The sequence below is a fragment of the Colobus angolensis genome, unplaced genomic scaffold (genome assembly GCF_000951035.1).
Source record: "Colobus angolensis palliatus isolate OR3802 unplaced genomic scaffold, Cang.pa_1.0 Scaffold132, whole genome shotgun sequence".
Lineage (NCBI taxonomy): Eukaryota > Metazoa > Chordata > Mammalia > Primates > Cercopithecidae > Colobus > Colobus angolensis.
The window spans coordinates 9,494,554-9,520,948 of NW_012114400.1; the positions used below are offsets into that span (position 1 = coordinate 9,494,554).

General features: G+C 38.6%; 1 protein-coding gene and 1 pseudogene across 1 annotated transcript; both read left to right on the forward strand.

The window, feature by feature from the left end:
• The first annotated feature begins 3,899 nt into the window (after positions 1 to 3,899).
• LOC105506177 lies at positions 3,900 to 7,808 on the forward strand (annotated as a pseudogene).
• Positions 7,809 to 15,553: 7,745 nt separating this feature from the next.
• On the forward strand, positions 15,554 to 18,825 carry RGS2 (regulator of G-protein signaling 2). Its single transcript, XM_011934202.1, has 5 exons — positions 15,554 to 15,706; positions 16,696 to 16,797; positions 16,900 to 16,961; positions 17,525 to 17,691; positions 17,950 to 18,825. The coding sequence occupies exons 1-5, from the start codon at positions 15,597 to 15,599 to the stop codon at positions 18,142 to 18,144; spliced, it is 636 nt and encodes a 211-aa protein (XP_011789592.1). The 5' UTR covers positions 15,554 to 15,596; the 3' UTR covers positions 18,145 to 18,825.
• The last annotated feature ends 7,570 nt before the right edge of the window (positions 18,826 to 26,395 follow it).

Below are 26,395 nucleotides of genomic sequence, written 5' to 3' on the forward strand. Positions count from 1 at the left end.
TTAAGATGTATAGCTTTTTTCAAATATATATTACAAAACATCATAAAATGAGAATAAATAATAATGTCATCTGATTTTTTAATCCTGTGGAATATTTTTAAATGTTCTTACTAAAGGAAAGATGAGATCATATACCTGTTAATAATGCTTAAATGAGTAGCCTATATATCACTGTCTTGTCAATTTTCCCCTTGATTTGAATCTCCGTTAAGTAGTTTTGCAAAGTGTTCCGTTTACAACAGGTAAGAGCCATACTTTTAAAAAAAAGTTCTGCCTTAAATTGCAAATAGAAAAAACTAATAAGAAAAAGTAGAAAATTAACTTGTAAGCAATGCAAAATTCAATGTTAATATGGAAACCTTATAAAGTTACAAACAGAATTTAATTATAGAAATCATGAACATATGAATCTCTGAACCAAGTAACACTGATACAGAGAGCAGACTCCCTGGAAAAGTAATCATTCATTCATACTTCTGTAACCAAGTATCCTAATTTTTCTAAGAAAAAAAGAAACAGTTACTATTTTTTAACTATTTTCTCTTTTCTCCATTTCTCCCTATCTCCCACTTTCCATTTAGCCTTTTAGAAAGCAAGGATAACCTTTTACCTTCCCTTCACCAGACACTCCCTACAGGGCAAGTTGATCTAACTATGTGCTTAGAAGCTCCAGAACAGAACTCTCACCCACCAGTAGGAAGGCTGCCTCGAGAGTTAATAGTCTATTTACATCCCAAAGTCCTGCTACAAAACTCTCTCTCACCTGGAGAGTTTGCGGCCACTTCACAACCTATTTCTGCCCATGAAGACAGCAACTTGACTGCCCAGTAGATAAGGCACCAAGCTGGCACATGGAGTCCCCAACTGTTTACTAGTACTGCTGTGTGCCATTCATGATAGACCCCCTTTAAAAGCACCCACTTTCTGCTTCAAAGGCAAAGTAGTACCCTTAAGGCAGGAAGCCTGTACTTCTTCCCTGAGCTAGCTTTGGAATAAAAAGTCAACTTCTTTATACCAGACCTCCCTCTTGTTAATCAGATTCTGCAAGCAGTGAGCAACTGAACCTGAGTTTGTAACACTGTCATCCATCCATTCCCTCAGCAATGGCTGAGTATCCTCTATGTATGTGCCAACATACAAAAATACACACAATAACTACAGTCTAGTCAGAGGTACTGACAAGACACTAGGTAATTGCAATTCATTACAGTAAGTAAAGTAATAGGTGCTGTGAGAATTGATAGGTGCTGTGAGAACATGTAGGAGAGGCATCTCACTCAGATGTGTTAGTGGAGGGAGGAAAAGTCTCCAGGAGAGAAAGTTTATTTAAACAATACCTGAAGGAGTATGAATAATATACAAGTTAGTCAGATGAAGAATGGGATGAATACGGAAAAGATCCAAGACAGAGGAACAAGAAAGCATGGCATGTAGAAGGAACTAAAACAATTTAATAGGATAATAGCATAGAGAGCAAAGCAGAGGCACTAAAAGATGAGGCTGGGAAGGCATTCAGGAGCCAGATATAAAGACTTTTGTAATTCAAATTAAGGAACTTAGAACTTAAGGGCAATGAAAAGTCATTAGTAGTTTTAAGTAGAAAAGGAACAATAATCAGATAAGTGTTTTAGTAAAATCAGGCTGACTGAAAAATATATAATTTAGAAAAAAAAACAGACAAAGATAAGAAGTCTTGCTTCAGTTCATAAGAGAGATAAGGAGAGAATTAGAAAAGTGGAAATGGAAGTGGAGAGAAGGAGAAGTTTATATTTAAGAGTAAAATACAGCCTGGACAACATAGTGAGACCCCATCTCTAAAAAAATTTTTAATTAACCAGGTGTGGTGGTATGCACCTGAAGTCCCAGCTACTCCACAGGCTGAGGTGGGAGGATGGCTTGAGCCCAGGACTGCAGTGAGCAGTGATTGTGCCACTGCACTCCAGCCTGGGTGACAGAAGGAGACTCTGTCTCAAAAAATAGTTTTTTAATTAAAAAAAAAAAATTGTAAAAAGAAATAAAATTTTTACAAAGTTGTAAATTTGTATAATGGGCAGAAATAAGCAGGATAGATTCAATATGGGATTAAGAGAGGCTAGGACTCAAAGGTGACTACTCTCTCCCTCCTGTGTTTTGTCTCAGATATGGTACCATTCACTGAGATAGAGAACAAAGGCAAAGAAATAGGAAATGCTAAATGCTGTGGGGTTTTTCTTTTGAACTGCCTTTTTGTCATCTAAGTGAATCAGTTAGGACAATGAGCTGTAAGGGTCTGAGATGAGCAGAGATCAGCACAAGGATTCGTCAGTATACAGATCACACGTGAATTTATGGGAATAGATAGTAAATCTGAGAGAGAGAATAAATCTGCAGAACGAAAAGAGAAGACATCTAAGGAACTTCAACAGTTGAGGGACAAATAAGATTACATCTCAACATAATATCCAAACTATCACACACGCCATCTCATTGACAACAAATTGTAGGAATTTTTAAAATTCCACTTATATCTACCTTCTTCTTCTTTTTTTTTTTTTTCTTGGAGACAGAAGATTGAAGGGAGACAACCTTTTCCCAAATAGAAAGAAAATCTGATATTTCTACAAACATTCCCTGATTTAGACATAAAAGACCTACGGAGAAAATTTTCCTGACCACCTTAAACTCACAGCTCTGCTAAGCCTTTAAATTCTCATAACCATCATCACTTATCCTACTCTCTACCCTCCCCCAAAACACATATACTCACAAACACACTTCCTTATTTTCAAGAACCTGTGTTCTTGACTGCTTCTCTCTTTCAAACCAAAAAGCAGTCTATTAAGGAGGTCTGTTTATGTGCTACATGGCAAATAGAAACCCTAAATACTTAATTTTTTATATTAAAAAAATGGGATCAGAAGGATAGAAGGCATGTGGGAAAAACAAGTTATTAAAAACTGAAAAAATAAGAAAAAGTAAATAAATTAAAAAGGGGCTTCACAAAGCATAGACAACTTCCTCCAGACATTCTTTATGTTTTAACAGTCACCTGCCAGCCCAGGAAGGAATCATGGTGTTCCCCAAGAGGCAGGACAGCCAGGAGCTGTGCACCTCAGATATGGAAATGGGAATATAAAAAACAAAATGTCATGTTGGCTGAAATTCTGGAGCTCTTATTTGCTGCTGGTATTTCAGGACAAGAAGTAATGACTTACCACCTTTTGGCAAGGTAATAGGTTTTGGAAAGACTTGGTCCATCATTCCTTGCTCTCTTGATACCAGTGTTGATTTATGCTTTCAGGAAAACTCTACAATCAATTTAAAAAAATTAAAAAATTAAACGTACTAGAAAAAGTATCTCAGCCCTTTCAAAGATGAAGTATTCACACCAGCTTGAACCCCACTGACTCAGGATATGGATTCTATTCACGTATTTCCTCCTCTTTAAAGGAGAAACTGAGGCCTATAGCTATGAAGAGCTCCCTGGAATCCTGCAGTTACTCAGCACTAGGCCTTGCTGCATCAGCATCTTGGATACCTAAGTTGTCACTCTGCCCATAGGACAGTATGTGCTGTAGAGGGCCACTCCTCACCTGGTCAACAGAGTGTAGTCATTTCAGAATACATGTGTAGCCATCTCTGGGTTGGTGTTTATTGTGATCTCATCTCTGTCAGCTCAAATAGCCCAACTTTTCTTGACAGTGACTGGTGAAGTGAGCCACATAAACAGAAGAAATGGGTGACTATATCAGCTCCTATTGTATATCCTGCTTCCAGAAAACCTACAGGCTCCCTGAGGATCATGACTTCATGAAAAGGCAATCAAATGAGATTTTGACATCTCATAGTCAGGGTGAACTTTTGAAAATGTAGATTGGATAACTGCTCCCCAATGGCTCTTTTGTGCATCTGCCGTTACCATGGGCAGAAAAGACCGGGCTTGTAACACAGGTTATAAAACAAGGGTAAGAAATATGTGGGCCAGAGCCAAGGCTGGAGCTGCACTTGCCCATATCAGCTGACCTCAGCACACATGAGGGAGCTCAGTCAGACCTGCAGAGCCATTCATCCCAGCCTGGCCTGGGCCTGCCAAAACCACTGGGCCCCACAAAGGGTTGCAACTTACTTCATCAATTTTACCTTTTAAAATGAAGGAAGTGCTGGGCACAGTGGCTCCCATCTGTAATCCCAGCACTTTCGGAGACTGAGGCAGGAGGACCCATGAGCTCAGGAGTTCAAGACTAGCCTGGGTGACATAGCAAGACCTTGTCTCTACTAAAACTCAAAAAACTTAGTCAGGTGTGGTGACTTACACCTATGGTCACAGATGCTCGGGAGGCTGAGGAGGGAGGATCACCTGACCACAGGAGGTCAAGGCTGAAGTGAGCCATGATCATGCCACTGCGCTCCAGCCTGGGTGACAGACAGATGCTGTCTCCAAGAAAAAAAAAAAAAAAAAGAAGGAAGAAACAAGTAGAATTTTAAAAATTCCTACCAATTTGTTGTCAATGGGATGGTGCGTGTGATATAGTTCAGATGTGCCCTCCAAATCACCTGTTGCGACATAATCGCCAGTGTTGCAGGCAGGGCCTGGTGGAAGGTATTTCGATCATGGGGGCAGATCCCTCACAGCTTGGTGCTGTCCTCACCATAGTGACTTAGTTCTTTTTTTTTTTTTTTTTTGAGATGGAGTCTCGCTCTGTCGCCCAGGCTGGAGTGCAGTGGCCGGATCTCAGCTCACTGCAAGCTCTGCCTCCCAGGTTCACGCCATTCTCCTGCCTCAGCCTCCTGAGTAGCTGGGACTACAGGCGCCCGCCACCTCGCCCGGCTAGTTTTTTGTATTTTTTTTTTTTTTTTTAAGTAGAGACGGGGTTTCACCGTGTTAGCCAGGATGGTCTCGATCTCCTGACCTTGTGATCCGCCCATCTCAGCCTCCCAAAGTGCTGGGATTACAGGCTTGAGCCACCGCGCCCAGCCTAGTGACTTAGTTCTTACAAGATGCAATCCTTTAAAAGTGTGTGGCACCTCCCCTCCTTCCCTCTCCCTCTTGTTCCTGCTTTGACCATGTGACGTGCAAGCTCCCACTTTGCCTTCCACCATAAGTAAAAGTTCCCAAGGCATCCTCATAAGCAGTCGCAGTGCTATGCTTCCTGTACAGCCTGCAGAACCATGAGCCAATTAAACCTCTTATAAATTACCCTAGTCTCAGGTAATTATTTATAGCAAAGTAAGAATGTCCTGATAAAGTGACTTTTAGAGACAGGGTCTCACTGTTGCCCAGGCTAAAGTGCAGTGGCACAATCAGAGTTCACTGCAGTCTCAAACCCCTGGGCTGAAGCAATCCTTGCACCTCAGCCTCAGAATAGCTAGTAGTGTGGGAAAACACTACTGTGCCCAGCTAAGTTTCATTTGTTTGTTTGTAGAGACAGGGTCTCGTTATGTTGCCCAGTCTGATCTAGCACTCCTGGACTCAAGTGAACCTCCTACCTTGGCCTTCCAAAGTACTGGGATACAGGTGTGAGTCACCAAGCCTGGCAAAGACTGAGTTGTTAAACTCAGTTGAACAAAGCCTGGGTCCCCCACTGCCTAGGGATCAGTTCCTGTGAGGAAAGCTGCATCAGCATCTGATACCCTCAAAGATTATCATTCTGAAAAGAAGTATCTTGAAGGGCTTCTGTATCATCAAACATTTTACCACATGCAAAAAGAGTTTGAGAAAATTGAGTTTTCCTGGCTCATAACTGTACAGTACCGGCTTGAGCTGTGAAAACTTTCTAAAATTCCAACTTATTTCTTCCTTTGTTTTTAAAGGTATAATTGGCGAAGTAAGTTGAAACCCTTTGTAGGGTCCTTCATAATCTTTTCCCCACTTGTGTTCTGCCCTCTCTGTGAATAGTCAAGGACAGCCAGACATGAAGAGGCTCTGAGAATAAGAAGTTTTTGGTGCTCTGTCGCTAAAAGATCCAGGGAGAAGCCAGGTGCAGGGGTGCAAACCTCCTCCTAGCTACTCAGGAGGCTGAGGTGGGAGGATTGCCTGAGCCCCAGTCTGAGGTCATAGTATTCTATGATGGTACTTGTGAATAGCCATTACACTCCAGCCTGGGCAACATAGCAAGACCCTGTCTCTTTAAAAAAAAAAAAAATAGAGAGAAGGAGAAGAATTAGCCAGTAATTTACTGTATTTATTCCTTCCTTCTCTCTCACCTCCACTGACGTCTACCAGGCACTGATTTGGTTCCAGGCAGAATACTCTCTGGTGCTGTATGATGGTCTATGAGACCTAACAAACTGAAGTGCCTCACAACAGCCTAGGGGATCACAGAGAGACTGATCATGGCGGTGATGTTCAGTGTTGCACTGGTTCTAGGGGACACTGCCAGCCAGCGGCAGCCCTGCCAGAGGACTTTCAACCAGATCCCGATACCCATGGATTGCTGTAGAAGATGGTGTTATTTATAGTCATGGTCAGATTTTTAATAATTAAAGGCCTATCTTATGCAAGTAAAGACAGAGAACTAGCCACTGATGTTTCCATTCTTCTAGAGGAAAGACTTTCAAATGTTTTACACATCTAACCTTTTTCAAAAAGAATTTGAAGGCCTTGAATTAACTTTAATGGAATCCATGCTCAAAAACAAACTATCGGAAATGGAAAAACTGGAAGGCATTGAAAAAGAGCTGAAAATCTCCAACTCTTTGCTTGGACTTAGAAAATACATTCTTTTAGAAAAAGGCTTAGCAAAGAGTGACCTGAACATTTAGAACAAGTTGAACCTGACATTACAAGAAATATCCAGATGATTTATCAAGCAAAATAATAGACAATGCATTAAAGACATTCAATTTCAAGTAGCTACAAGCAAACAGCCTTCAAAATATATCAGAAGACTGAAGAACAACTTTAGACAGCACTGAGGAGATGCTTCTGATGAAATTTCTATATTATGAGAAGTAAAAAACTGCTTTCACAAGAAACTAAGGAGGTGTGCAGTGCTCTGACTCTAACAGAAACAAGGCGGTCCTCCACCTATGCTCAGTGTTGATGTACGTTGTTTCTACAAAAAGAACGAACTATGTTAGAATGAAAGGAAGCTATCTGTGCAGACCTGTCTTTAGAATCTTTGAAGATAATAAAATAATATTTGATTCTATGGTGATATTCTCTAGATGAAGCTATGGTGAAAAATGTTTTGGAAAGGCAAAAAAAAAAAAAAAAAGACACAGTAGTAGCAGTTCCCAAAGAGGTGAAATCAGTACTAAGAGCAAGTCTGTAGATTCTAGCATTGGGGGACTTTCATAGTCCAGCCCTGTGGCCAGTCTCAATGCAAATTCCACCAAGAGCTCAGGACAAAGCAACAATAATTCAAATACGTGTGCAGAATTTCAAATAAAATATGGTGGTGCCATTAAGACACTGAAACTCTCTCAGAGAAAATGTCTTGAAGGGCCGCTAGACCTGATAAATTATATAGACGTTGCCGAGCAAGATGAAAAGTTGCCTCTTGTTCTTCCGGAGGAAAAATTTATAATGGGAGTTTCCAAGTGTGATGTAAGTATCAACATCAGATCAGTATGATATTTTGTATAGGCATGTTCTATATTTAATCCTCAGGATGGTGTGTTATGATGATGGTCTGAGGGTGGAAAAAATCTTATTGGCTCTGAAGAACACAGATGCAAGCAATGATGGATACAGCCTGTGTGTTCATCAGTGCAACCAGGTGGAACAAACATAAGCAATTTGAAAAGTTCTATCTGCCACTTTTGACTCTGTATTAACATCTGAGAAATGTCGAATCCTGCAATCAAGTGAAAGTCAATTTATCTGAAAGTTCAGCTGTGTTCCAAACAGTTGTTTTCAATCTGCAATGTTGTACTATTACGGAAATATGAAGTGATCCCTTTTCTGGATTTTCTTAAGAAAATGCAATAAATAAAATATTGATTTTTTTATATTAAGATGTTGCATATTAAACAGTGGGGGGAAAAAGAAGCTAAAGAGTGGATAGAGAGATGAGCAAACTTATTAATCAGGAAAATAAAGTTTTAAAAAGCTAGTGCATATGGAATAAGTTTTAAATGATAAAGTCAGATCCACCATTTGCTAAAGATGACAGATAAGGCTGCTGTTGATGCAGAAGAAAACATGAACAGTGGAATTCTGAAATTAGATATAATGAATGCATCAGAGTATGGGTACTTCTAAAAATAAATCCAAAAGAATCCTGAAAAAATATGAGTAATGTTGCATAGTTAAATACAGCTCATCTAGGCTGGGCTAGGCCAAGTGGCTATCCTGGCTTCAGTTGGGCTTATTTTCAAATTTATTTTAGAGACTCTTAACCAGATGTTCACTGTAAATTAACTGAAGGAGATAAAATAGTTGATGCACTGAAAAATTATAAGTCTCCAAGTGAGAAATCTTCACTACAATCAGAAATGGGGGGAAATGCAGTCAGAAAGGGAGAGACAAAAGCTCCAGTGGCAACTTTAAGTCCTTCCTACAGCACCCTGAGAAAAAGAAATGTTTTCACCAAATATCTAATGTGGAGATAATTCACTCTGTAAAGATAGTGAAGAAGCCTACAAAAAAAGATGAAAAGATTAACATGTAAAGAGCTGTACATTTCCAAAACATTTTTAAGGAAGAACATAAATATTTGGGAAGGTAACTTCATTCACAAAAATAACTCAAAATGTATCACCAACCTAAATGTAAAATGCAAAACTATAAACTCCTAGAAGAGAATTGCCAAGGAGAAAATCTAGATGACCTTGGATATGAAAATGAATATCACATCAAGATACAATCCATGAAAGAAAGAATTGATAAACTGGACTTCATTAAAATAAAAAAATCTCTGCTCTGCCAAAGACAACATCAATGTAATGGAAAAACAAGTCACAGATTGGGAGAAAATACTTGCAAAGGGGATATCTGATTTTAAAAAACCACTAATCCAAAATACACAAAGAATTCTTAAAACTCAACAATAAGAAAACAATTCAACTAAAAAATGGGCCAAAGAACATACCAGACATCTCACCCAAGATAATAAAGATGGCAAATAAGCATGTGAAAAGATACTCTACATCATATGTCATTAGAGAAATGCAAAATTAAACAACGAGATACCAATACACACCTGTTAAAATGGCCAAAATCCAGAACTGACTACAGCAAATGCCAAAAAGGACATGCAACAACAGGAATTCTCATTTGTTGCTGGTGGGAATGCAACATAGTATAGTCACTTTGGAAGTGGTTGGTGGTTTCTCATGAAACTAATCATACTCTTACCTTATGATTGAGCAATTATGCCCTTCAATATCTGCCCAAAGGAGTTGAAAACTTGCACCCACACAAAAACCTGCACATGAACGTTTATAGCAACGTTATTCATATTTGTCAAAACTTGGAAGCAAGCAAGATGTCCTTCAGTAGGTGAGTGGATAAACTGTGGTACATCTAGACAATGGAATATTACTCAGCACTAAAAAGAAATGAGCTATTAAGCCCTGAAAAGACATGGAGGAAACATAAATGCATATTACTAAGTGAAAGAAGCCAATCTGAAAAGGCTACATATTGTGTGATTCCAACTATAACACTCCAGAAAAGGCAAAACTATGGAGACAGAAAACAGAAAATTGGTGGTTGCTAGGGGTTATGGGGTTATGGGGTTATGGGGTAAGGAGGGAGGAATGGGCAGAACACAGAGAATTTTTAGGGCAGAGTGAAAATACTATAATGCTATAATGGTGGATACATGTCATTATAAATTTGTCTAAACCCACAGAACATACAACACCAAGAACAAACCCTAATGCCAACTATGGACTCTGGGTGGTAATGATGTGTCAATATAAGTTTATCAACTGTCGGATTTTAGTAATGGGGTGGTTATGTATGTATGGGAGCAGAAGACATATGTGCTATCTCTGTACCTTCCTCTCAAATGTGCCGTAATCTGCTCTACAAAAATACTCTTTAAATTAAAAAGTAACCTTACACCACTGATGTGCCCAAAGGAGTATTTGAAAGGGCCCAAGACGACCACCAGGAAACTTCAAAAATGAACAGATCCCTCAAAAAGAATGAGGATTCCACACAGGAGCAAGACAGAAAAATGGACAAAAGAATCACCTAGAAGAAACTAGTCCTACTACAAAGTTTAGCTGAAGGCCAGGCCTGAGAACTATGTACTATCATCTACCAAGCTGTCCAGGACATTTCCAGTATTGTCTTCTTTTAAATTCCTACAAAGGAATAGTGCTATAACTACTTGTGCATGAAAGATAAGTAGCCTAAGCACAACAAAGCCAAACAATGTGCCTGAGTTCTAAATAAATTAGGGCAGAGACTAGGAACAAAAAGCAAGTATCCCAATTACGGACAACCCCTCCAGCCATCCCACTCTCCTAAGGGTACTTCATGAAAAGAAATGCAAAATTATTCTGTCTTTTGAAACTGGGAACTTTTGAGGGGACTAGTGCCACGTGGCAACTGTGTCAAGGCCTACAGACATCTCCTTAAAAGCATTATATTTTTTCTAATTAATTCTGTTGAGATTTTGGAATTTTTGTTTCAAAAATACGTTTGGGAGAGAAATCCACAAGGTTTTAGGTTATTAGGAAGTAGTCCATGAATAAAAACCTGTGAAAACCAATTCTAAAATGGATTAATGCTCTCTACATAGAAATAGTCATCAGTATGCTGAAAAAGAAATACTAATATAAACAGATTCCTTATTTATTAGATGAAAAATGGCTTTCTTCAGACTTTTTTTTAAAAGGCTTTGTGACTATTATCACACAGATATTTAAAATTTTGTATTTTGTTAACTTACTATCCCCACATTTCAAAAAAGTAGTCAATAGGACACTTGACACTCCAATAGTTTGGCAAAATTTCATGGACAGAAATTAAAATCCCAGTCAAAAGAAACACTGAAAAAGAAATTCCCAGCTTTACCCTCATAGACAATATGCCAACTATGTAACCTATTTTATAAGAAAGCATTTATATCACCTATTCTCCCCTGGTATTCCATGCACAAAAAGAGTGCAGCAGCAGGAACACATTGGAAACAATTCCCTTATTCAGACCTCATACTTACAGTCCTTTACCTTACAGACCTAATAGCTACAACAACCTTTCCAAGGTATTTCAACATATGTTAGTATTTTTTAGGAAAAAAAAAAAAAAAACACTTCATGACGCTCTTATTGCTGGTTTATGAAGGGCATCTAGATGTTTTTGTAAAGAGGGGACTATTAAATTTAAGCAGGACCTGCCTGCATTGGAAATATGACATACTCCATATCATACACTTGGTATAAATTTAAGACAGAACCATGGAATTACACTAACTGGAAGTATCAACTCAAGGACTGGTAAAATTATTAACTTAGCTCTAATACATGTCAAATAGGTTTAATCTGTGATTCATTTCTGACAAAAACACTCATTTTCTCTCAGCTTCTGGGTATGAACATTACATTGTGAAAAATTAATCATAATTTTTAAATCTCAGATCATATTAGGGGTTAAGGAGTAAAGTACAAAATCTCATGGGGTCATATTTTTATTCTGTTAAAGAATATTTCACTAACTAAAGTTAAATCGGACAAAAATTTTTAAAAACACAGGCATTATACTTCTTTAAATATATTCAACAATTAGGGTAATAAAAGTTTTCATTTTTTCCAATTACTCATCACCACATAGCATTTAACTTCCTGATTCTTTTTCCTTTTTTTTTTTTTAACTAACGCACCTATTTAACATTTCATAAGGTAGTCAATAGGTTTACAGCTCTTAGAAATTTGGAAACTAAAATATCTTACCAACTGAAAAAAGCAAAGCACAGAATAATAGAATTATACTTTTGTGTTTTTTAAAGCAAGTATCTTGGTTCCTAAACTGCCTTTTTTTTTTTTTTTTATTAAGAGGCAGGATCTCCCTCTGTCACCCAGGCTAGAAGGCAGTGGCACCATCATGGCTCACTGTAGCCTCAAACTCCTTGGGCTCAAGCAATCCTCCCACCTCAACCGCCTGAGTAGATGGGACTACAGGTGCATACCACCATGCCTAGGTAATTTTTTAAAAATATATTTTTGTACAGACGGGGTCTAGCTATGCTGCCCAAGCTGGTCTTGAATTCCTAGGCTCAAGCAAGCCTCCTTCCTTGGCTTTCCAAACTGCTGTGATTACAGGCATGAGCCACAGCGTCCAGCGGTTTCTACATTTCTAAAGCATAAGTAGGAGAGTTATTTTATATAAATATTTTTAGTTAATAGGAATAGGAATTAATAAAATTAGCATACAGTGGGAGCAGAAGGGAGAAGTATGACAGGGGAAATTTTTACTCTTCATAATTTAAGACACGCAAAATATATCATACAAGAACCTAAGATATGTTATGCAAGAAACTTGTATTTTTTGTTTGCCTTCTTCTGTAAACTTTTAAAAAATTATAAAAAGTTCATAAACTATCTGGAAAACCTCCACCACTAATCTGTTCAATCAATCTCTCCAGTAGAGGGCATGGTAGGTTCAACACAGAAAATGTATGGTTAGTTTATAAGCCACTCTCAAACTGTGGTTTTGCTGCGCAACTTTTACAACCCACTGCATTGTTTCTTCCTCTACCACAGGATGGAAAATATGTGTCATCTTTATGTGGAGCAATTCTATTTACCTAAAAGCCAGTTGCAACAACAAAAAGGGAAGTCATCAAAGATTCCAGCTTTTGTTTTACATATATATACGTAAACATACATGTAATATATATTACACATACACGTGAAATATATAAGATGTATATATTCATGTTATATATAACATGTATATGTAAATATACATATATTGCCCTGTCTTTTAAAAGACGTTAACATGGCAAGTTTTTGAGGAAAAGGTTTCTATAGCAGGTACTGCCTTAACTCTTAAAATTACACATAGATACAAAAATTGCAAGTTGATTTATATCCAGATTTATTAACCAACCATATAATTTTCAGAGAAAAATTAATTTTCTGCCACCTGACATCAGCCACTGATCTGGGTTTATGAAAAAAGCAAAGAATTACATTAAACACAAAAACCTCAAGAATAATCTATATTTAAATCAGTTGCTTACACAGGTACATGTATATTCACCTTCATTAATATATTGAGATGATTAAACTTCCTTGGTGTGGAGATCTCTGAAAAGTGTACTTAATTATTATTTTAAAAGACAGGGTCTCACTCTATCACTCAAGTTGGAGCGCAATGGCACAATCATAGCTCACTGTAACTTGAATGCTTGAGCCTCGAACTTCTGAGCTCAAGCCTTCCGCCTGCCTCAGCTTCCCAAAGTGCTGGAATTTCCAGCATGAACCACAATACCCAGCCTGAAAAGTTTAAATGTTAATCAGTTTCCTTATTTTTCTGATTTATTATCCAGTGAGCATTTATTAAATATCTACAACGAGCTTGATCTTCTACAAATTTGTGTATCTTGTGTATTTGTGTACCTACAAATTTAAACATTTTGATATTTAATAGTACCTACACATTTATAACCTAATTAACTCTGAGTTAATCCTTGTATGATTTTTCCATCTTGAATAGCTATGGTTTGAACATTTCCTTTTTCCACACATATGCAAATCAGTAATAAACTTTTGTACAGTACTTTAAAGCTTAGAAAAGACCTTTCATGTAAGAGTCACATAATATCGTATGAGGCTGGCAAGAAACTACACGTTACTCTTATTACAGGTGAGAAACTGGGACTCAAAGAGGTGTGAAGCTACTGTCCCAACAGTTACTTATCATTTACTGGTTAAGTCTAGGCTCTAATTGGGTCTCCTGACAGAAGTCCAGCTCTCTCTCTCTCTCTGCGGCCTCTTTGTGAGAACTCCTGGCCTACCAGCGAATTTAACTGTCTATGAGTCAATTCTAACATCTAAGGTTCTAAGTACAAAATATATCGAGGTTTACATTGGTGAGAAAAAGCAAGTGTCTGCGTATTACAGACAGCTGACAAATACGTATTGAGTCATCAGAAAGTGAAAATAGATGTAGGAATATTATGCAAAGTTTAGGAGAGGAAGAGCATATGCTTAAGGAAAAATGGCATTGAGTTAATAAGCATGTTTCAAAATATCTGTTACTGAAATCTACATGATTTTCCTTTCCACAATAAAGTCCACAACTGTTGTCTTACATAATAACTGCAGGTTTTGCCCTCCAAGTCAAACTTGGAGCTCCAACTACTCGCAGCTCACCGTAAGAATATATTAACTATTTCCAATTTTCTTTTAACTAGTCGAATACTATCTAGAGAAAATATCTGCAGCTTGATTGCAAAGCCGCTTAAACATTTCATTGGCTAGTTCTGGTAATATTATACGAAATCAACTCATTTTGTGGTTGAGGTAATCTGTTTTTACCAATCAAGTCGTTTTAAAACCTTCAGGAGTAGAGATGATACTTGAAGAATTAACAAAAAACTTAATGAAGGAAACTGTTAACTCCTCCTCCCCCCTACTTTTTGCCAGTTATTAAAAGTTCTGGTAAATCCTAACTCAAAACAAGAATGACTCATGAGGAAATCCTGACTCCTTGAACTCACGATTCTAGTGCATTACAGCTATGAAATCTCTGTGTCTCCAGCTTTCTCTCCCACCATAAGGAAACCTGTGATTTCTATTTTGGCAGATATGACCAAGGGCTCCTGAGGAATGACCCTATAGACAGACCCAGCCACTTGCCTAGTAGTGATCAAAAATGCAAACCCAATTAAAGCACTGTCTTCTGATAGTCACCTTCTCCTGTTCAATCCCTAATGTTCATTCCCAAAGTGTTTCAAGACGCCCCAGCAAGCTGCAGAGCAGGTCCCCCCCTGCCCCCGGGCAGTCAACGTTTCAGGTTACACCCTCCTCAAATTAAGTGGCAGAGAAAAACGGGCGAGGGTCTCCCCGTAGCCTCAGTTCATTGACCACGGTGTGTCGAATGAGTCCCTACAGTAGGACAGCAAACAAGAAATGAGGCGCGGGGTCAGGGAACGCGCTCAAAAAAAAAGAAAAATTCCACTCTTCATTCAAAATGAGGCCACTGAACTCCGGCCTCGCGGCGAGCGACCTCATCCTGCCAGGGAATCGCCGCTCTGGCCTGGGGCTGGGGAGCCCGTCAGGGTGGGTGGGTGACCGCGCGCCGTAGCCCCGCGCCCGGCCGCGGCCAACTTCGGCTCTTTCCCTCCGCCGCAAGCCCCCGAGCCCACCTGGCCGCCACGCTTCAGCAAAAGGTCGTGGGCAACGGCCCACACTGAAAAGTCCCTGTCTGCTCCCACACCGGCCCCAGCTGGCCGCTGCTATGCAGTCCGAGTGCGCAAGAAGCCGGGGCCGCAGACGTCACTAGCTCCGCGGCTTCCAGACCCTTCGGCGTTAACCGTGACTGCAGTTGGCGGGCGCTGACCCCATCCCAGTGCCCGTCTGCAACCAACCAATCCGTGTCCTCTTGAGGCGGGGCCGGAGCCGCGAAGCCCCGCCCCCAAGTAGCGGCTTCTTATAAATGCTGCGACGCACGGCCAGCAGTTAACAGCCGCGGCCCCAGCGGGAGGACGATAATGCAAAGTGCTATGTTCTTGGCTGTTCAACACGACTGCAGACCCATGGACTCTAGCTCTGGCAGCGGCCACAAGAGCGAGGAGAAGCGGGAAAAGATGAAACGGACCCTGTGAGTATGGCTTTCTTCCCTCTCCCGCCACCCCCTGCCACACACTGCTAGCTGTAAGCGCGGCACTTTGGGCTCGGCTTTGATGTTAGGAAACTAGCCCAAGCCTCTGCAGTGGGGGAAAAGAAAAAATCGAAAAGGTCAGTTTGTTAAGGTTAAATCTGGGTGATGCTCGGGTAGAGTTTAGGAACCGAGGGGGATAGTTGATATGAGGGCGGTGGTGGATGCGCTAAGAAATTGCGGGTTGGCTTTTTGTCCTCCTGCATTCAAAATGACATCAGAATCCTGCGGCTGAAGCGCGTCCCCAGCATGCATACGTTGCATGATGAGTTCTCATCAGCTTACACAGCTCCTGGAAGGAGATGCTCTTGCTGGTTGTGAATATACTCGTTTAAAATCCATTTTTGTTTTTTAATAATAGAGCAGATCTCACCCAGTCACGAATGTGGAACAAATAATTGTTCTGCAGCGTCTGCTTAAAAGAAGTGTTGTAGGTGGGGAAGGAAGAGCGCAGGGGAAACAGTCACCCACCTCCTTGTACACTGTCTCTGGCATGCTCCAGAACCTCCTGCTCTAAAGAGAGAAGCGTGGGTCGGCTCCAGACAGTTCCACGTCTGTCCTTTTCATTAAAGTGTAAAACCCCTCGGAATTGTAATTAACCTTGCAAACAAACTGATGCCCTTTGTGAGCCAGAAATAGTATCTGCCTTTTGAACTAAATTCATTAACAATTCTTTAAAATACCTTAGTGATTGTAGGTAGTAGTTGTAAAACTAGTAGATACGATCGGATTAATGTATGAAACTGCTCAGTACATGAGGTTTAAATGTTAAGTGGATAAGACTGTTATTTGAAGAGTTCTTGCTTTGCCTTATGCGGTTTGTCCCTAGTTACTGGGTGACTTTATTTGGTAAAAATGCGTTCAGCTGCCGTAGCATATTCAAGTGTTGCTACTTAGTGATTATCTTTTTTAAATTTTTTTGTTTGTTTTAGTTTAAAAGATTGGAAGACCCGTTTGAGCTACTTCTTGCAAAATTCCTCTACTCCTGGGAAACCCAAAACCGGCAAAAAAAGCAAACAACAAGCTTTCATCAAGTAAGTTGAGAATCCTGTACTTGCAAATATTAATAGTTAGTTGCTGAACTGAAAAGAGGAACTCTGATGTGCATAAGCTAACATGCAGAACCTCTCTTGCAGACCTTCTCCTGAGGAAGCACAGCTGTGGTCAGAAGCATTTGACGAGCTGCTAGCCAGCAAATGTAAGTTAACTCTTGAACTTGAGCCATTGCTAATATTGCAAAAGCCTGGAAAGGCTGAGTCCACACAACCAAAGAGCAGCTTGCCTGAGGGGGATTAGACTGTAGTCACTATTGGATAAAGCCTGTTTTTCTCTCCTTTATTTCCCAGGGTTTAACCATGGAAATAAATGCATGTATTCCTCCAAGTGGGGAAGAAAATCAGCCTAAAAAAATTAAAGTGGCAGTTGCTTATAGTTAAGGTTGAGTCAGTTTTTCCATTGCATAGTGTTTTCAAGAGGCTTAGTTCCCAGAGAATTTATGTCTCCCCGATAAATATTTACTTTGCATTGACAGCAAAGTACTTATATTTTTGCAGCAGAGGGCCAACATAAGCATTTTGCCTACTGGTATCTTTGTCTTTAAAAAGCTAAATTTTGAGAATTACAAGTTTAAGCGAAATCTAGAAAATTGCTGTCATTTAGAAATAATTAAAATGTGAGGGAGAAGTACTAAGAGAAACATAAAGAATCATTTGGTCACTCGGTTCTTCACATTCTGCATGCTTTCTTTTCTCCCCCCTTCAGATGGTCTTGCTGCATTCAGGGCTTTTTTAAAGTCTGAATTCTGTGAAGAGAATATTGAATTCTGGCTGGCCTGTGAAGACTTCAAAAAAACCAAATCACCCCAAAAATTGTCCTCAAAAGCAAGGAAAATATATACTGATTTTATAGAAAAGGAAGCTCCAAAAGAGGTAAGGAAACAAGTTCCTAAATTCAGCACAATCTGGACATTTTTAGCACAAAAGTAAAACAAAATAATCAAGGGCAAAGTGGGGCTAGAAGGAGGGGTAAAAAGTCCCCCCACATTGTAGCTTTCAGTTATGTGAAAGTTCTCCTGTGACTTAGGTAGTAAAGCTAATCACACATAATTTTTATTTTTTGTTTTCAAATACTAAATTTTAATCTTTAACTCTGAACACCAAATAAACAACTTTTTTGTTTTATTTCAGATAAACATAGATTTTCAAACCAAAACTCTGATTGCCCAGAATATACAAGAAGCTACAAGTGGCTGCTTCACAACTGCCCAGAAAAGGGTATACAGCTTGATGGAGAACAATTCTTATCCCCGTTTCTTGGAGTCAGAATTCTACCAGGACTTGTGTAAAAAGCCACAAATCACCACAGAGCCTCATGCTACATGAAATGTAAAAGGGAGCCCAGAAATGGAGGACATTTCTTTCTTTTTCCTAAGGGGAAAGACTGATCTGCCGTAAAGACTGACCTTGAATTCAGCCTGAGTGTTCAGGAAACATCACTCAGAACTATTGATTCAAAGCTGGGTAGTGAATCAGGAAGCCAGTAACTGACTAGGAGAAGCTGGTATCAGAACAGCTTCCCTCACTGTGTACAGAATGCAAGAAGGGAATTAGGTGGTCTGAACGTGGTGTCTCACTCTGAAAAGCAGGAATGTAAAACGATGAAAGAGACAATGTAATACTGTTGGTCCAAAAGCATTTAAAATCAATAGATCTGGGATTATGTGGCCTTAGGTAGCTGACTGTACATCTTTCCCTAAATCGATCCATGTTACCACATAGTAGTTTTAGTTTAGGACTCAATAACAGTAAAGTGTTTACTATGTGCCAAGGGTATTGGAGTTCTTATGACCACAGATCATCAGTACTGTTGTCTCATGTAATGCTGAAACTGAAATGGTCCATGTTTGCATTGTTAAAAATGACATGTGAAATAGAATGAGTACTATGGTGTTGAAAACTGCAGTCTCCGTTATGAGTGCCAAAAATCTGTCTTGAAGGCAGCTACACTTTGAAGTGGTCTTTGAATACTTTTAATAAATTTATTTTGATAAATAATATTGAACACTTGGAGTCTAGATGTGATTTTATTTTTGATAACTGGAAATGTGGCAGATAAAGGAAAAACATCTTTATAGTGAAAGACATTTCAGTTTTTGTGCCTGCCTAGTGAGAACTGACAGTCCAGAACTGAGAAATGATAGTTGCAGACAGACAATTCTTTAAAACCTATAAGCATTATGTAGGCCTAAGGAAGTCACATCCTTAGAACCACTGCATTTATGCTTTCTAATCTTAAAAAAGTCAAGCTTGTTGTTAATGAAAATAAATACTGATCTAAAGCCTTCTGTGAGCATCTAAGTACCAGCTAAATACGAGAAGTAAATGTAATGGAGACAAGCACAAAAATTCACATAATTAAGCTGCTCAAATCAAGGAGCCAAATAAGGTCAATGTAGGCCTGTCTTCATTTACTTTTCATTGCTTCCAAGCTCACCCACAGGTACTGGCATGGGCTTCCAAGATACATACCTGAAATTGTTCCTTCCCATGATGTATCAATACAAAATCTCAGAATTTGCCTGACTTTCATGCCTTCGTTTGGCCAAAATAACAAAGAATCTGTGTTACTTTATGTAATGATAAAGTCAAAAGAAGGGCACTTTTGTTTCTTAGACTTAAATCCAGAAATATGCTTTTTTCCACGTGAGAGAGGAAGCCCTTGAATCTGTTTTCAAACTGGTGAATTATTAAAAAACACCCCTTCCTCAGCAGGCTGTTTTTTCCATGTCCTTGATTATGGTCTTAATACAAAAGGAGGAGGAACTCTGATTTTAGAGTTGGAAGACCTGACCCAAAGTAATCATTTCTCATAGCTTTGTGACCTTGGGTGTCCCCATTGTCTTCCCTGACTCTTCATTTTAAACCTTCCTGCCTTTCTAGTTCTATAAATTAGTAAGGGATTTTAGAAATCATAAAGCACTAAACATTTTTTTCTGATTTGCCAAAAGAAAAATTGACCTCCAGTAGTTTACTGTTTCCATTGTGATTGCACTAATTTTCACCTTAGCCAGACTTTCTGGCACCAACAGGCACAAGCTCTATTAGACTGCCTTGTCTACTCCTGTATCACTGGCAGCCAGAATAATACAAAATAGGTGCTCCATAAATATTGATTGAATAAATGAATCCAAAGAGTCATTGAAACAAATATTTCTTTGGAGAATAAATGTGTCAGGTCTAGCATAATCCTTAATTTGGAAAGATTTTGGCCAACAGAGGAACTCAGGAGTCATGCCATGTATCATCCTATTTGTCACCAAGTCATTTATTTTACTTCAAACCTCTCTACAGCCTACTCTCTGTTACCACTGATCAAAGACACCACCATCTGATGATGCCTAGATTACTGCAATAGTCCCATCTCTCACCCACACTTCCCACTCTCCCACACCAATGTGTTCCTGCCTTTTAACTCTAGGGACCCCTTCAAGACAAATCTGATCTTGTCTCCAGTTGCTTATAAACACCTTGACAGGTTTTGCAAACAATTAGGATAAAGACAAAATCCCTAACATGGCCTAATACCTGCATGGCTTGACCCCTCCTTTTTTTCCAACCTTGACTCTACCGCATTTCTCCCAGCTCTTTCTACTAAGCCATACTGTCCTACTTTCCTAGCAGGTGCCATGCCCACTGGCCTCACAGGACCTTAGCACCTAATAGTTCCTCTGCAGGGAATTCAATTTTAGCTCTTACTCATGCACATATCAATGCAATTGCCACTTCCTTAGGGAAGCTTCCCTGACTTCCTTACCTAGGTCAGATCCCCTTTTAGATGTTCTCATAGCACCGGGTTCTCTAATTTAGAGCACTTAATGGAGTTGTGAGTTCTCATTAATTTGTCTGATTATTTAATAATTCTATGTCTTCCTCTACCAAATTGCAGGAACCACAATTTGAGGATCCTTGGCCTTTTTCTGCTCACCACTGAATCCCAACACCTAGCATAGTGCCTGGTGTACAATGGGAGCTGCATAAATAATTGTTGAATGAATGGATGAGTATTAAAAGATCTTGCAAACAAATTTTGATGAAACAAGGATCTACCAATGCACAAGTAATTAAGGACAAGACTTTTTTAAACCGCACTGGCTCAAATGTCTGAAAATATCTGTAGAACTTTTTTCTTTGGCAAAAATAACTAACTACCTCTTACTTGGCAAAGTCTCTATAACTTTTGACCTTTAATAAAAGAAGAGGCCAGATTATACTAACAAAAAACAAAAGTGTTGATTTTCAGGGCTGCTAAAAGGACAGACTTTATTCAGGTAGTATTTTCCAATGTTCTCTAGTGTGGAACAAACTGAAATAGATTTAAGATTAGAAACCACATTCGTCCACAAATAAATATTACTTAGTGTTCCAGTTTCCCAGAGCTCACACACGTAGGATCCACAGTCTACTCATTTTGATATTTCGTTGTTCATATATTTTCAGCCCAAGGATATTTTAAAATATATCAATTTCATATGATCTCACTGAAAAAAAAATAGAAAATTATATGTTATCTGTCATGTGAGCACAGGGAGACAATAAATGAGTTTCAATAAAATTATCTATAGTGGTCACCCAAAATGTCACAGGAAGCAGGTCTTTGGTAGCTGTATTTGTGTTGTGTTGTTTATTCACAGTATTTGATCATGTATGGTAGTGATTCTCACCTTGTGGGGTTGGACAGTGAAGGGAAACAGTGATTGTGCATTTCTCTGTGTCTTGAGAGGTGTTATGCATGGGAGTGCATTGTGTATTTGGACAGTATAAAGACTAGAAAGTGTCTGCCCTGTGCCATCCACTAGACTATTTCTTTGTTTTCCTATGTTAGCTCAAAATTGCAGCTAAAGGACTTAGCCTGACTTTACAGAGAATATCACCATTACTGGATGTAAGTGTTGACATGTATAGACGTTCCTTGGGTCTGACTTTGATGCTTTTTGACAACTTTAGGAAACCATTTTGGCCAATGGCAGTGAGCACAAGTGTTTTATCTAATTTCTGACATCTTAGCTAAAGAGCAGCTTGGAGCTGCTTGAGGTAATGATAACAACCCCAAAGAGCTTCTCCTGTGGCCTAAAGGATAAAAAAAGGAATCAACAGGTGATAGCCTTAAATACTAGTGGTTGGGATATTATTCTGCAGGAATGTGACACCAATCTCAAGTAAAATTTATGGAAATGACTTGGGTAGCAATATAAGCCTGGACTGGAGACAGGGTGATGAGTTAGGAGACTGCAATGAGAGCTCACGCACGTGAGAACCAGCCATGGGCCTGAACCAGGATGGTGTCACCAAATAATTCAGTGTAACTTAATAATAAATTATACATCATCTACTCCATGCAGAACACTGATCTAAACCACATAGGGAATAAATATAAAGACCCGTGAGACACATTCCCCATCCTCCAAGAAGTACTAATTAAGTAGCTGATGAAATAAATATACCAATTAAAACAGAGTGTGAGCTATGATTACTGATTAATTATGAAAATAAAAGTGCAGATATCTTTAGCTGGAATAAATCAAGAAACAGTGAAGTGGCATTTTTGTTGATATTTAACAAATGCGTTGAATTTAAGAGAGAGAAAGGAGAGATTATTCAGGGTGAGAAACAGTCTAAATCTAAGGAAAGGGGAAAAGTAGGATTACCTATTGCATTGTGCTATGGTACTTTTGTAGGCAGACTATTTTAATGGGGATGTATATTTGAAACCTAGTCCATTGATTCATTTTTTAACAAATATTAAAAACAAATATATAGATAAATAGATAAATATTTATGAAGGACTTCTCTAGGTAAGACAGGTCTATAAGAGTAGAAGACTAGAAGCTCAAAACACAACTAAAAGCTGCACTTAATTTTTCTTAAAAGTTGATTTTCATAAGATCATCAGCACAGTTATTAACCTTTATCAAATTTTTCTTCATGATTTCCCAGGCATCTTTCCCTTCCCTTACTACAGCCAAGTGCTTATTCACCATGGTCATCCTCCTCTCACCTATCTCAATAGGCCTCAGATCCTGTATTCTGCTTCTCATCCCTTCCCTAGAATGCCATTTGAACACTAATTTTCTCACACTACTGTTATGCTCAGAAAAGTACATAAATTCCCTGGAATCTCCCAAATCAAGGGAAATTCCTATGCCTAAGGCAAAAAACTCTCTACCACTTTTGTAAAATTTTGGCCCATCCAATCTTATTTCCCACTGTTGACATGAAACATTTGATAATGATTTTTCTTATTGCCTCTGAGATATATTATTCTCCTATTATTAAATCAAAATTTCCCTTTGCCCAAAACCTCTCTCTTCCCTTAAATTGTACTCATTTTTTAAGGCTCAGATCAAGTTTCACCTCCATAAAATAGTTCCATAGGTGCATTAGTCATATCTCCAATTAAATGGTCACTAACTGGACCCTTCCGACTTACTCCATTTTCAGAGTGACTAATAAAGTTCCATATATGAGAGATACTCATTGTTTATTAATGATCTTATTAACTTATTGATTGATTGATTGACTCACAAACTCTTAAGTAAAAATCCATGCAGTGATATAAATGATTTCATTTAAATATACTAAACTCACTTGTAAAAAGTGACTTGAAAAAAAGACTTTTTCAGAAGTCTACATCGTTTTCATCTTGGCTCTATATTTTTGCTTTGCAAATTTACAGTAAAACTGAACTATGTGGATCTTGGATAAGATCCTAATGTTAGATTTCCTCAAACCCCAAATTAATCTGATATTTGTACGGTTTTAAAAGTACACTGACCTTTAAGGAAGCTTCCTTTAAGAGTGATTCTGTGTGTTTATTAAGCTGGTGTATATCTTAGACATGTACAGATGTCACACTAAAATCAAAATAATGAAAAAGAAAAATGGGCCAAAAGGAAGAGTGAGAAGAAACAATTTCCTGCTGTCTATCTGGAGTAAAGAGGGAGTTGATATATATATATATTTTTTTAATGCGTTTGCGACTTCCAGTCTCATAGGCCTATTCCCACCTCCTCCCCAAATTACTCTCCCAGTCTTTAGCTTCAGAAGCAACCACAGGTAATCGACAATGAGTGCATTTGAAACTGCACTGTCGAAAGAACTAAGAAAAGTATGCGGTTTACATGAGCTGTGTTGCAGTCTGACAAAGACCAGATATAAAACTTTTGCTTGAAAAGCAGGTGGTACTTAGTAGACCTTTTCCCTGCTTGCAGGGAAGCTTACAGTATTAAATCTCCACTCGGCACAAACCAACATATTCTCACACAGGGTAATTTTCTTGCCAAAGTGGTCACTGAGCATTGTCACATAAATGTCAGAACTTAAAGTTCTACTTCTTTCTAATTCCTTCTACTTCTGTTTTTCAGATTCTAGAGCTTCACAACTCCTGTAACAATCTATAAAAGCTCTAGTAATGGCTGGGCACGGTGGCTCACACCTGTAATCCCAGCACTTTGGGAAGCCGAGGCAGGCGGATTATGAGGTCAGGAAATCGAAACCATCCTGGCAAACACGGTGAAACCCCGTCTCTACTAAAAATACAAAAAAAAAATAGCCGGGTGTGGTGGCGGGTGCCTGTAGTCCCAGCTACTCAGGAGGCTGAGGCAGAGGAATGGCGTGAACCCGGGAGGCGGGGCTTGCAGTGAGCCAAGATCGCGCCACTGCACACCAGCCTGGGTGACAGAGCGAGACTCCGTCTCAGAAAAAAAAAAGAAAAAAGAAAAAAAGTTCTAGTAATATGATTAACATTTTAAGAGCAACTAATAATACAACTATTTCAAAAATAATTGTAGTCATCACACAATTATTTTCAGAAAAACCAGTTACCACTGAAAATGTTAATACTAATGAAGTACTTCTGAACTTTGAGACATTAACCAGAGAATATAAAAAATAACTCAGAAAGAATATGAACCACAAAAGCAGTAAAGTAGTGCTATACAATAAAAAATTATAATATATTATATATCATTATATATTATATTATAATAATATAATATAAGACTATATGCCGTAGGGCAGGGTGGCTCACGCCTGTAATCCCAGCACTTTGGGAGGTCAAGGTGGGTGGATCACCTGAGGTCAGGAAGCTGAGATCAGCCTGGCCAACATGGTGAAATCCCATCTCTACTAAAAATACAAAACAATTAGCCGGTCATGATGGCACATGCCTGTAATTCCAGCTACTTGGGAGGCTGAGGCAGGAGAATGGCTTGAACCCAGGAGGCGGAGGTTGCAGTGAGCTGAGATGGCGCCACTGCACTCCAGCCTGGAGGACACAGTGAGACGCCATCTCAAAAAAAAGAGAAAAAAAAGAATATATGCCACATATGTAATGTTAAATATTATAACCAAATTTAAATAATTTAAAAGAAATAGGTAAAATTGATTTGAATAATATATTTTATGTAACCCAGTATATTTATAATATTATCATTTGAACATGTAATAAATATGATAAATTATGAAATAGTTTAATTTTTTTATTTGGTCTTCAAATTCTGGTGCATATTTTACACTTGCAGCCCATGCAGATCCACGTCAGACACATTTCATACTAAACAAGTTTTAGGCAAGGCAGTCTCCAGTCCTATATCTTTGATTTGATAAGCTCTCAGTTATGACTGATATGATTTAAAAACCTAAGGTAGACCTCATGTTGATATATTATTTTTCTGTTCTAACTACTTAAAATATAATACACATTTCTTTTTTAACTTATGCAAAGGCAAACTGTTAATTACTTCATCACTCAAAATGCATTCTAAAAAGTAAATATTCAAGATTGGACTGAATAAAAATATCTTAGGGGTAAGAATTAAATACTTTCTCACAGAAAGTTCCATTTTAGAAACAGTATAACTTAGTTTAGTTCTGCCTATTTGTCCTCTAATGATTATCTGTTCTTTCCCTGCTACCACTCTGCTACCATTATCTAGGCCTTCTGCATATCATACCACTATTACTCTACAGTCTTTTCCCTGTTCTCTTGGAATTAGAGTTGCCTCGGTCCAATTCGCCCTGCATATGGAGCAAGACTATTTTTCATAAACACCAATTTTACCATATATTGTTTTCCATTCAAAAGTTTTATTGTCTTCCTATTTCCAAAGTAGCATGCAAAGAGTACCGGATTAAAAACCAACAGAATGAGATTCTGTTGCCATTAACTTTCTAGCTAACTTGGGAGTCATCACCTCTTATGACCTCAGCTATTTCACTGTAAGAGAGTTGACTGGATTGCTAACATCTCTTCCAGCTCTAAAATCTTGCTTGGCTTTGGATTATTTTCTGCATTCTATCCCTACCCTGACAATTTTAATTTTTTTTTCCTCAAACAATCTAACATAAAATTACCGCTTTATTCCATCTGCCTTCCTTCCTATTTTCATTAACAAAACTCCTATCATTTCACTCATGTTGACTTTCTGTCTGGATAGGCCCCTACTCCATTTATTCTACCCATAACCTAATATTCCTCAAGACCCAACTCAGCTTCCCATGACACAAATTTCATTAATCTCTGCACCCAATCCTGCATTCAACAAATACTTGCTGAGTGCCTACTCTGTGCAAAGCA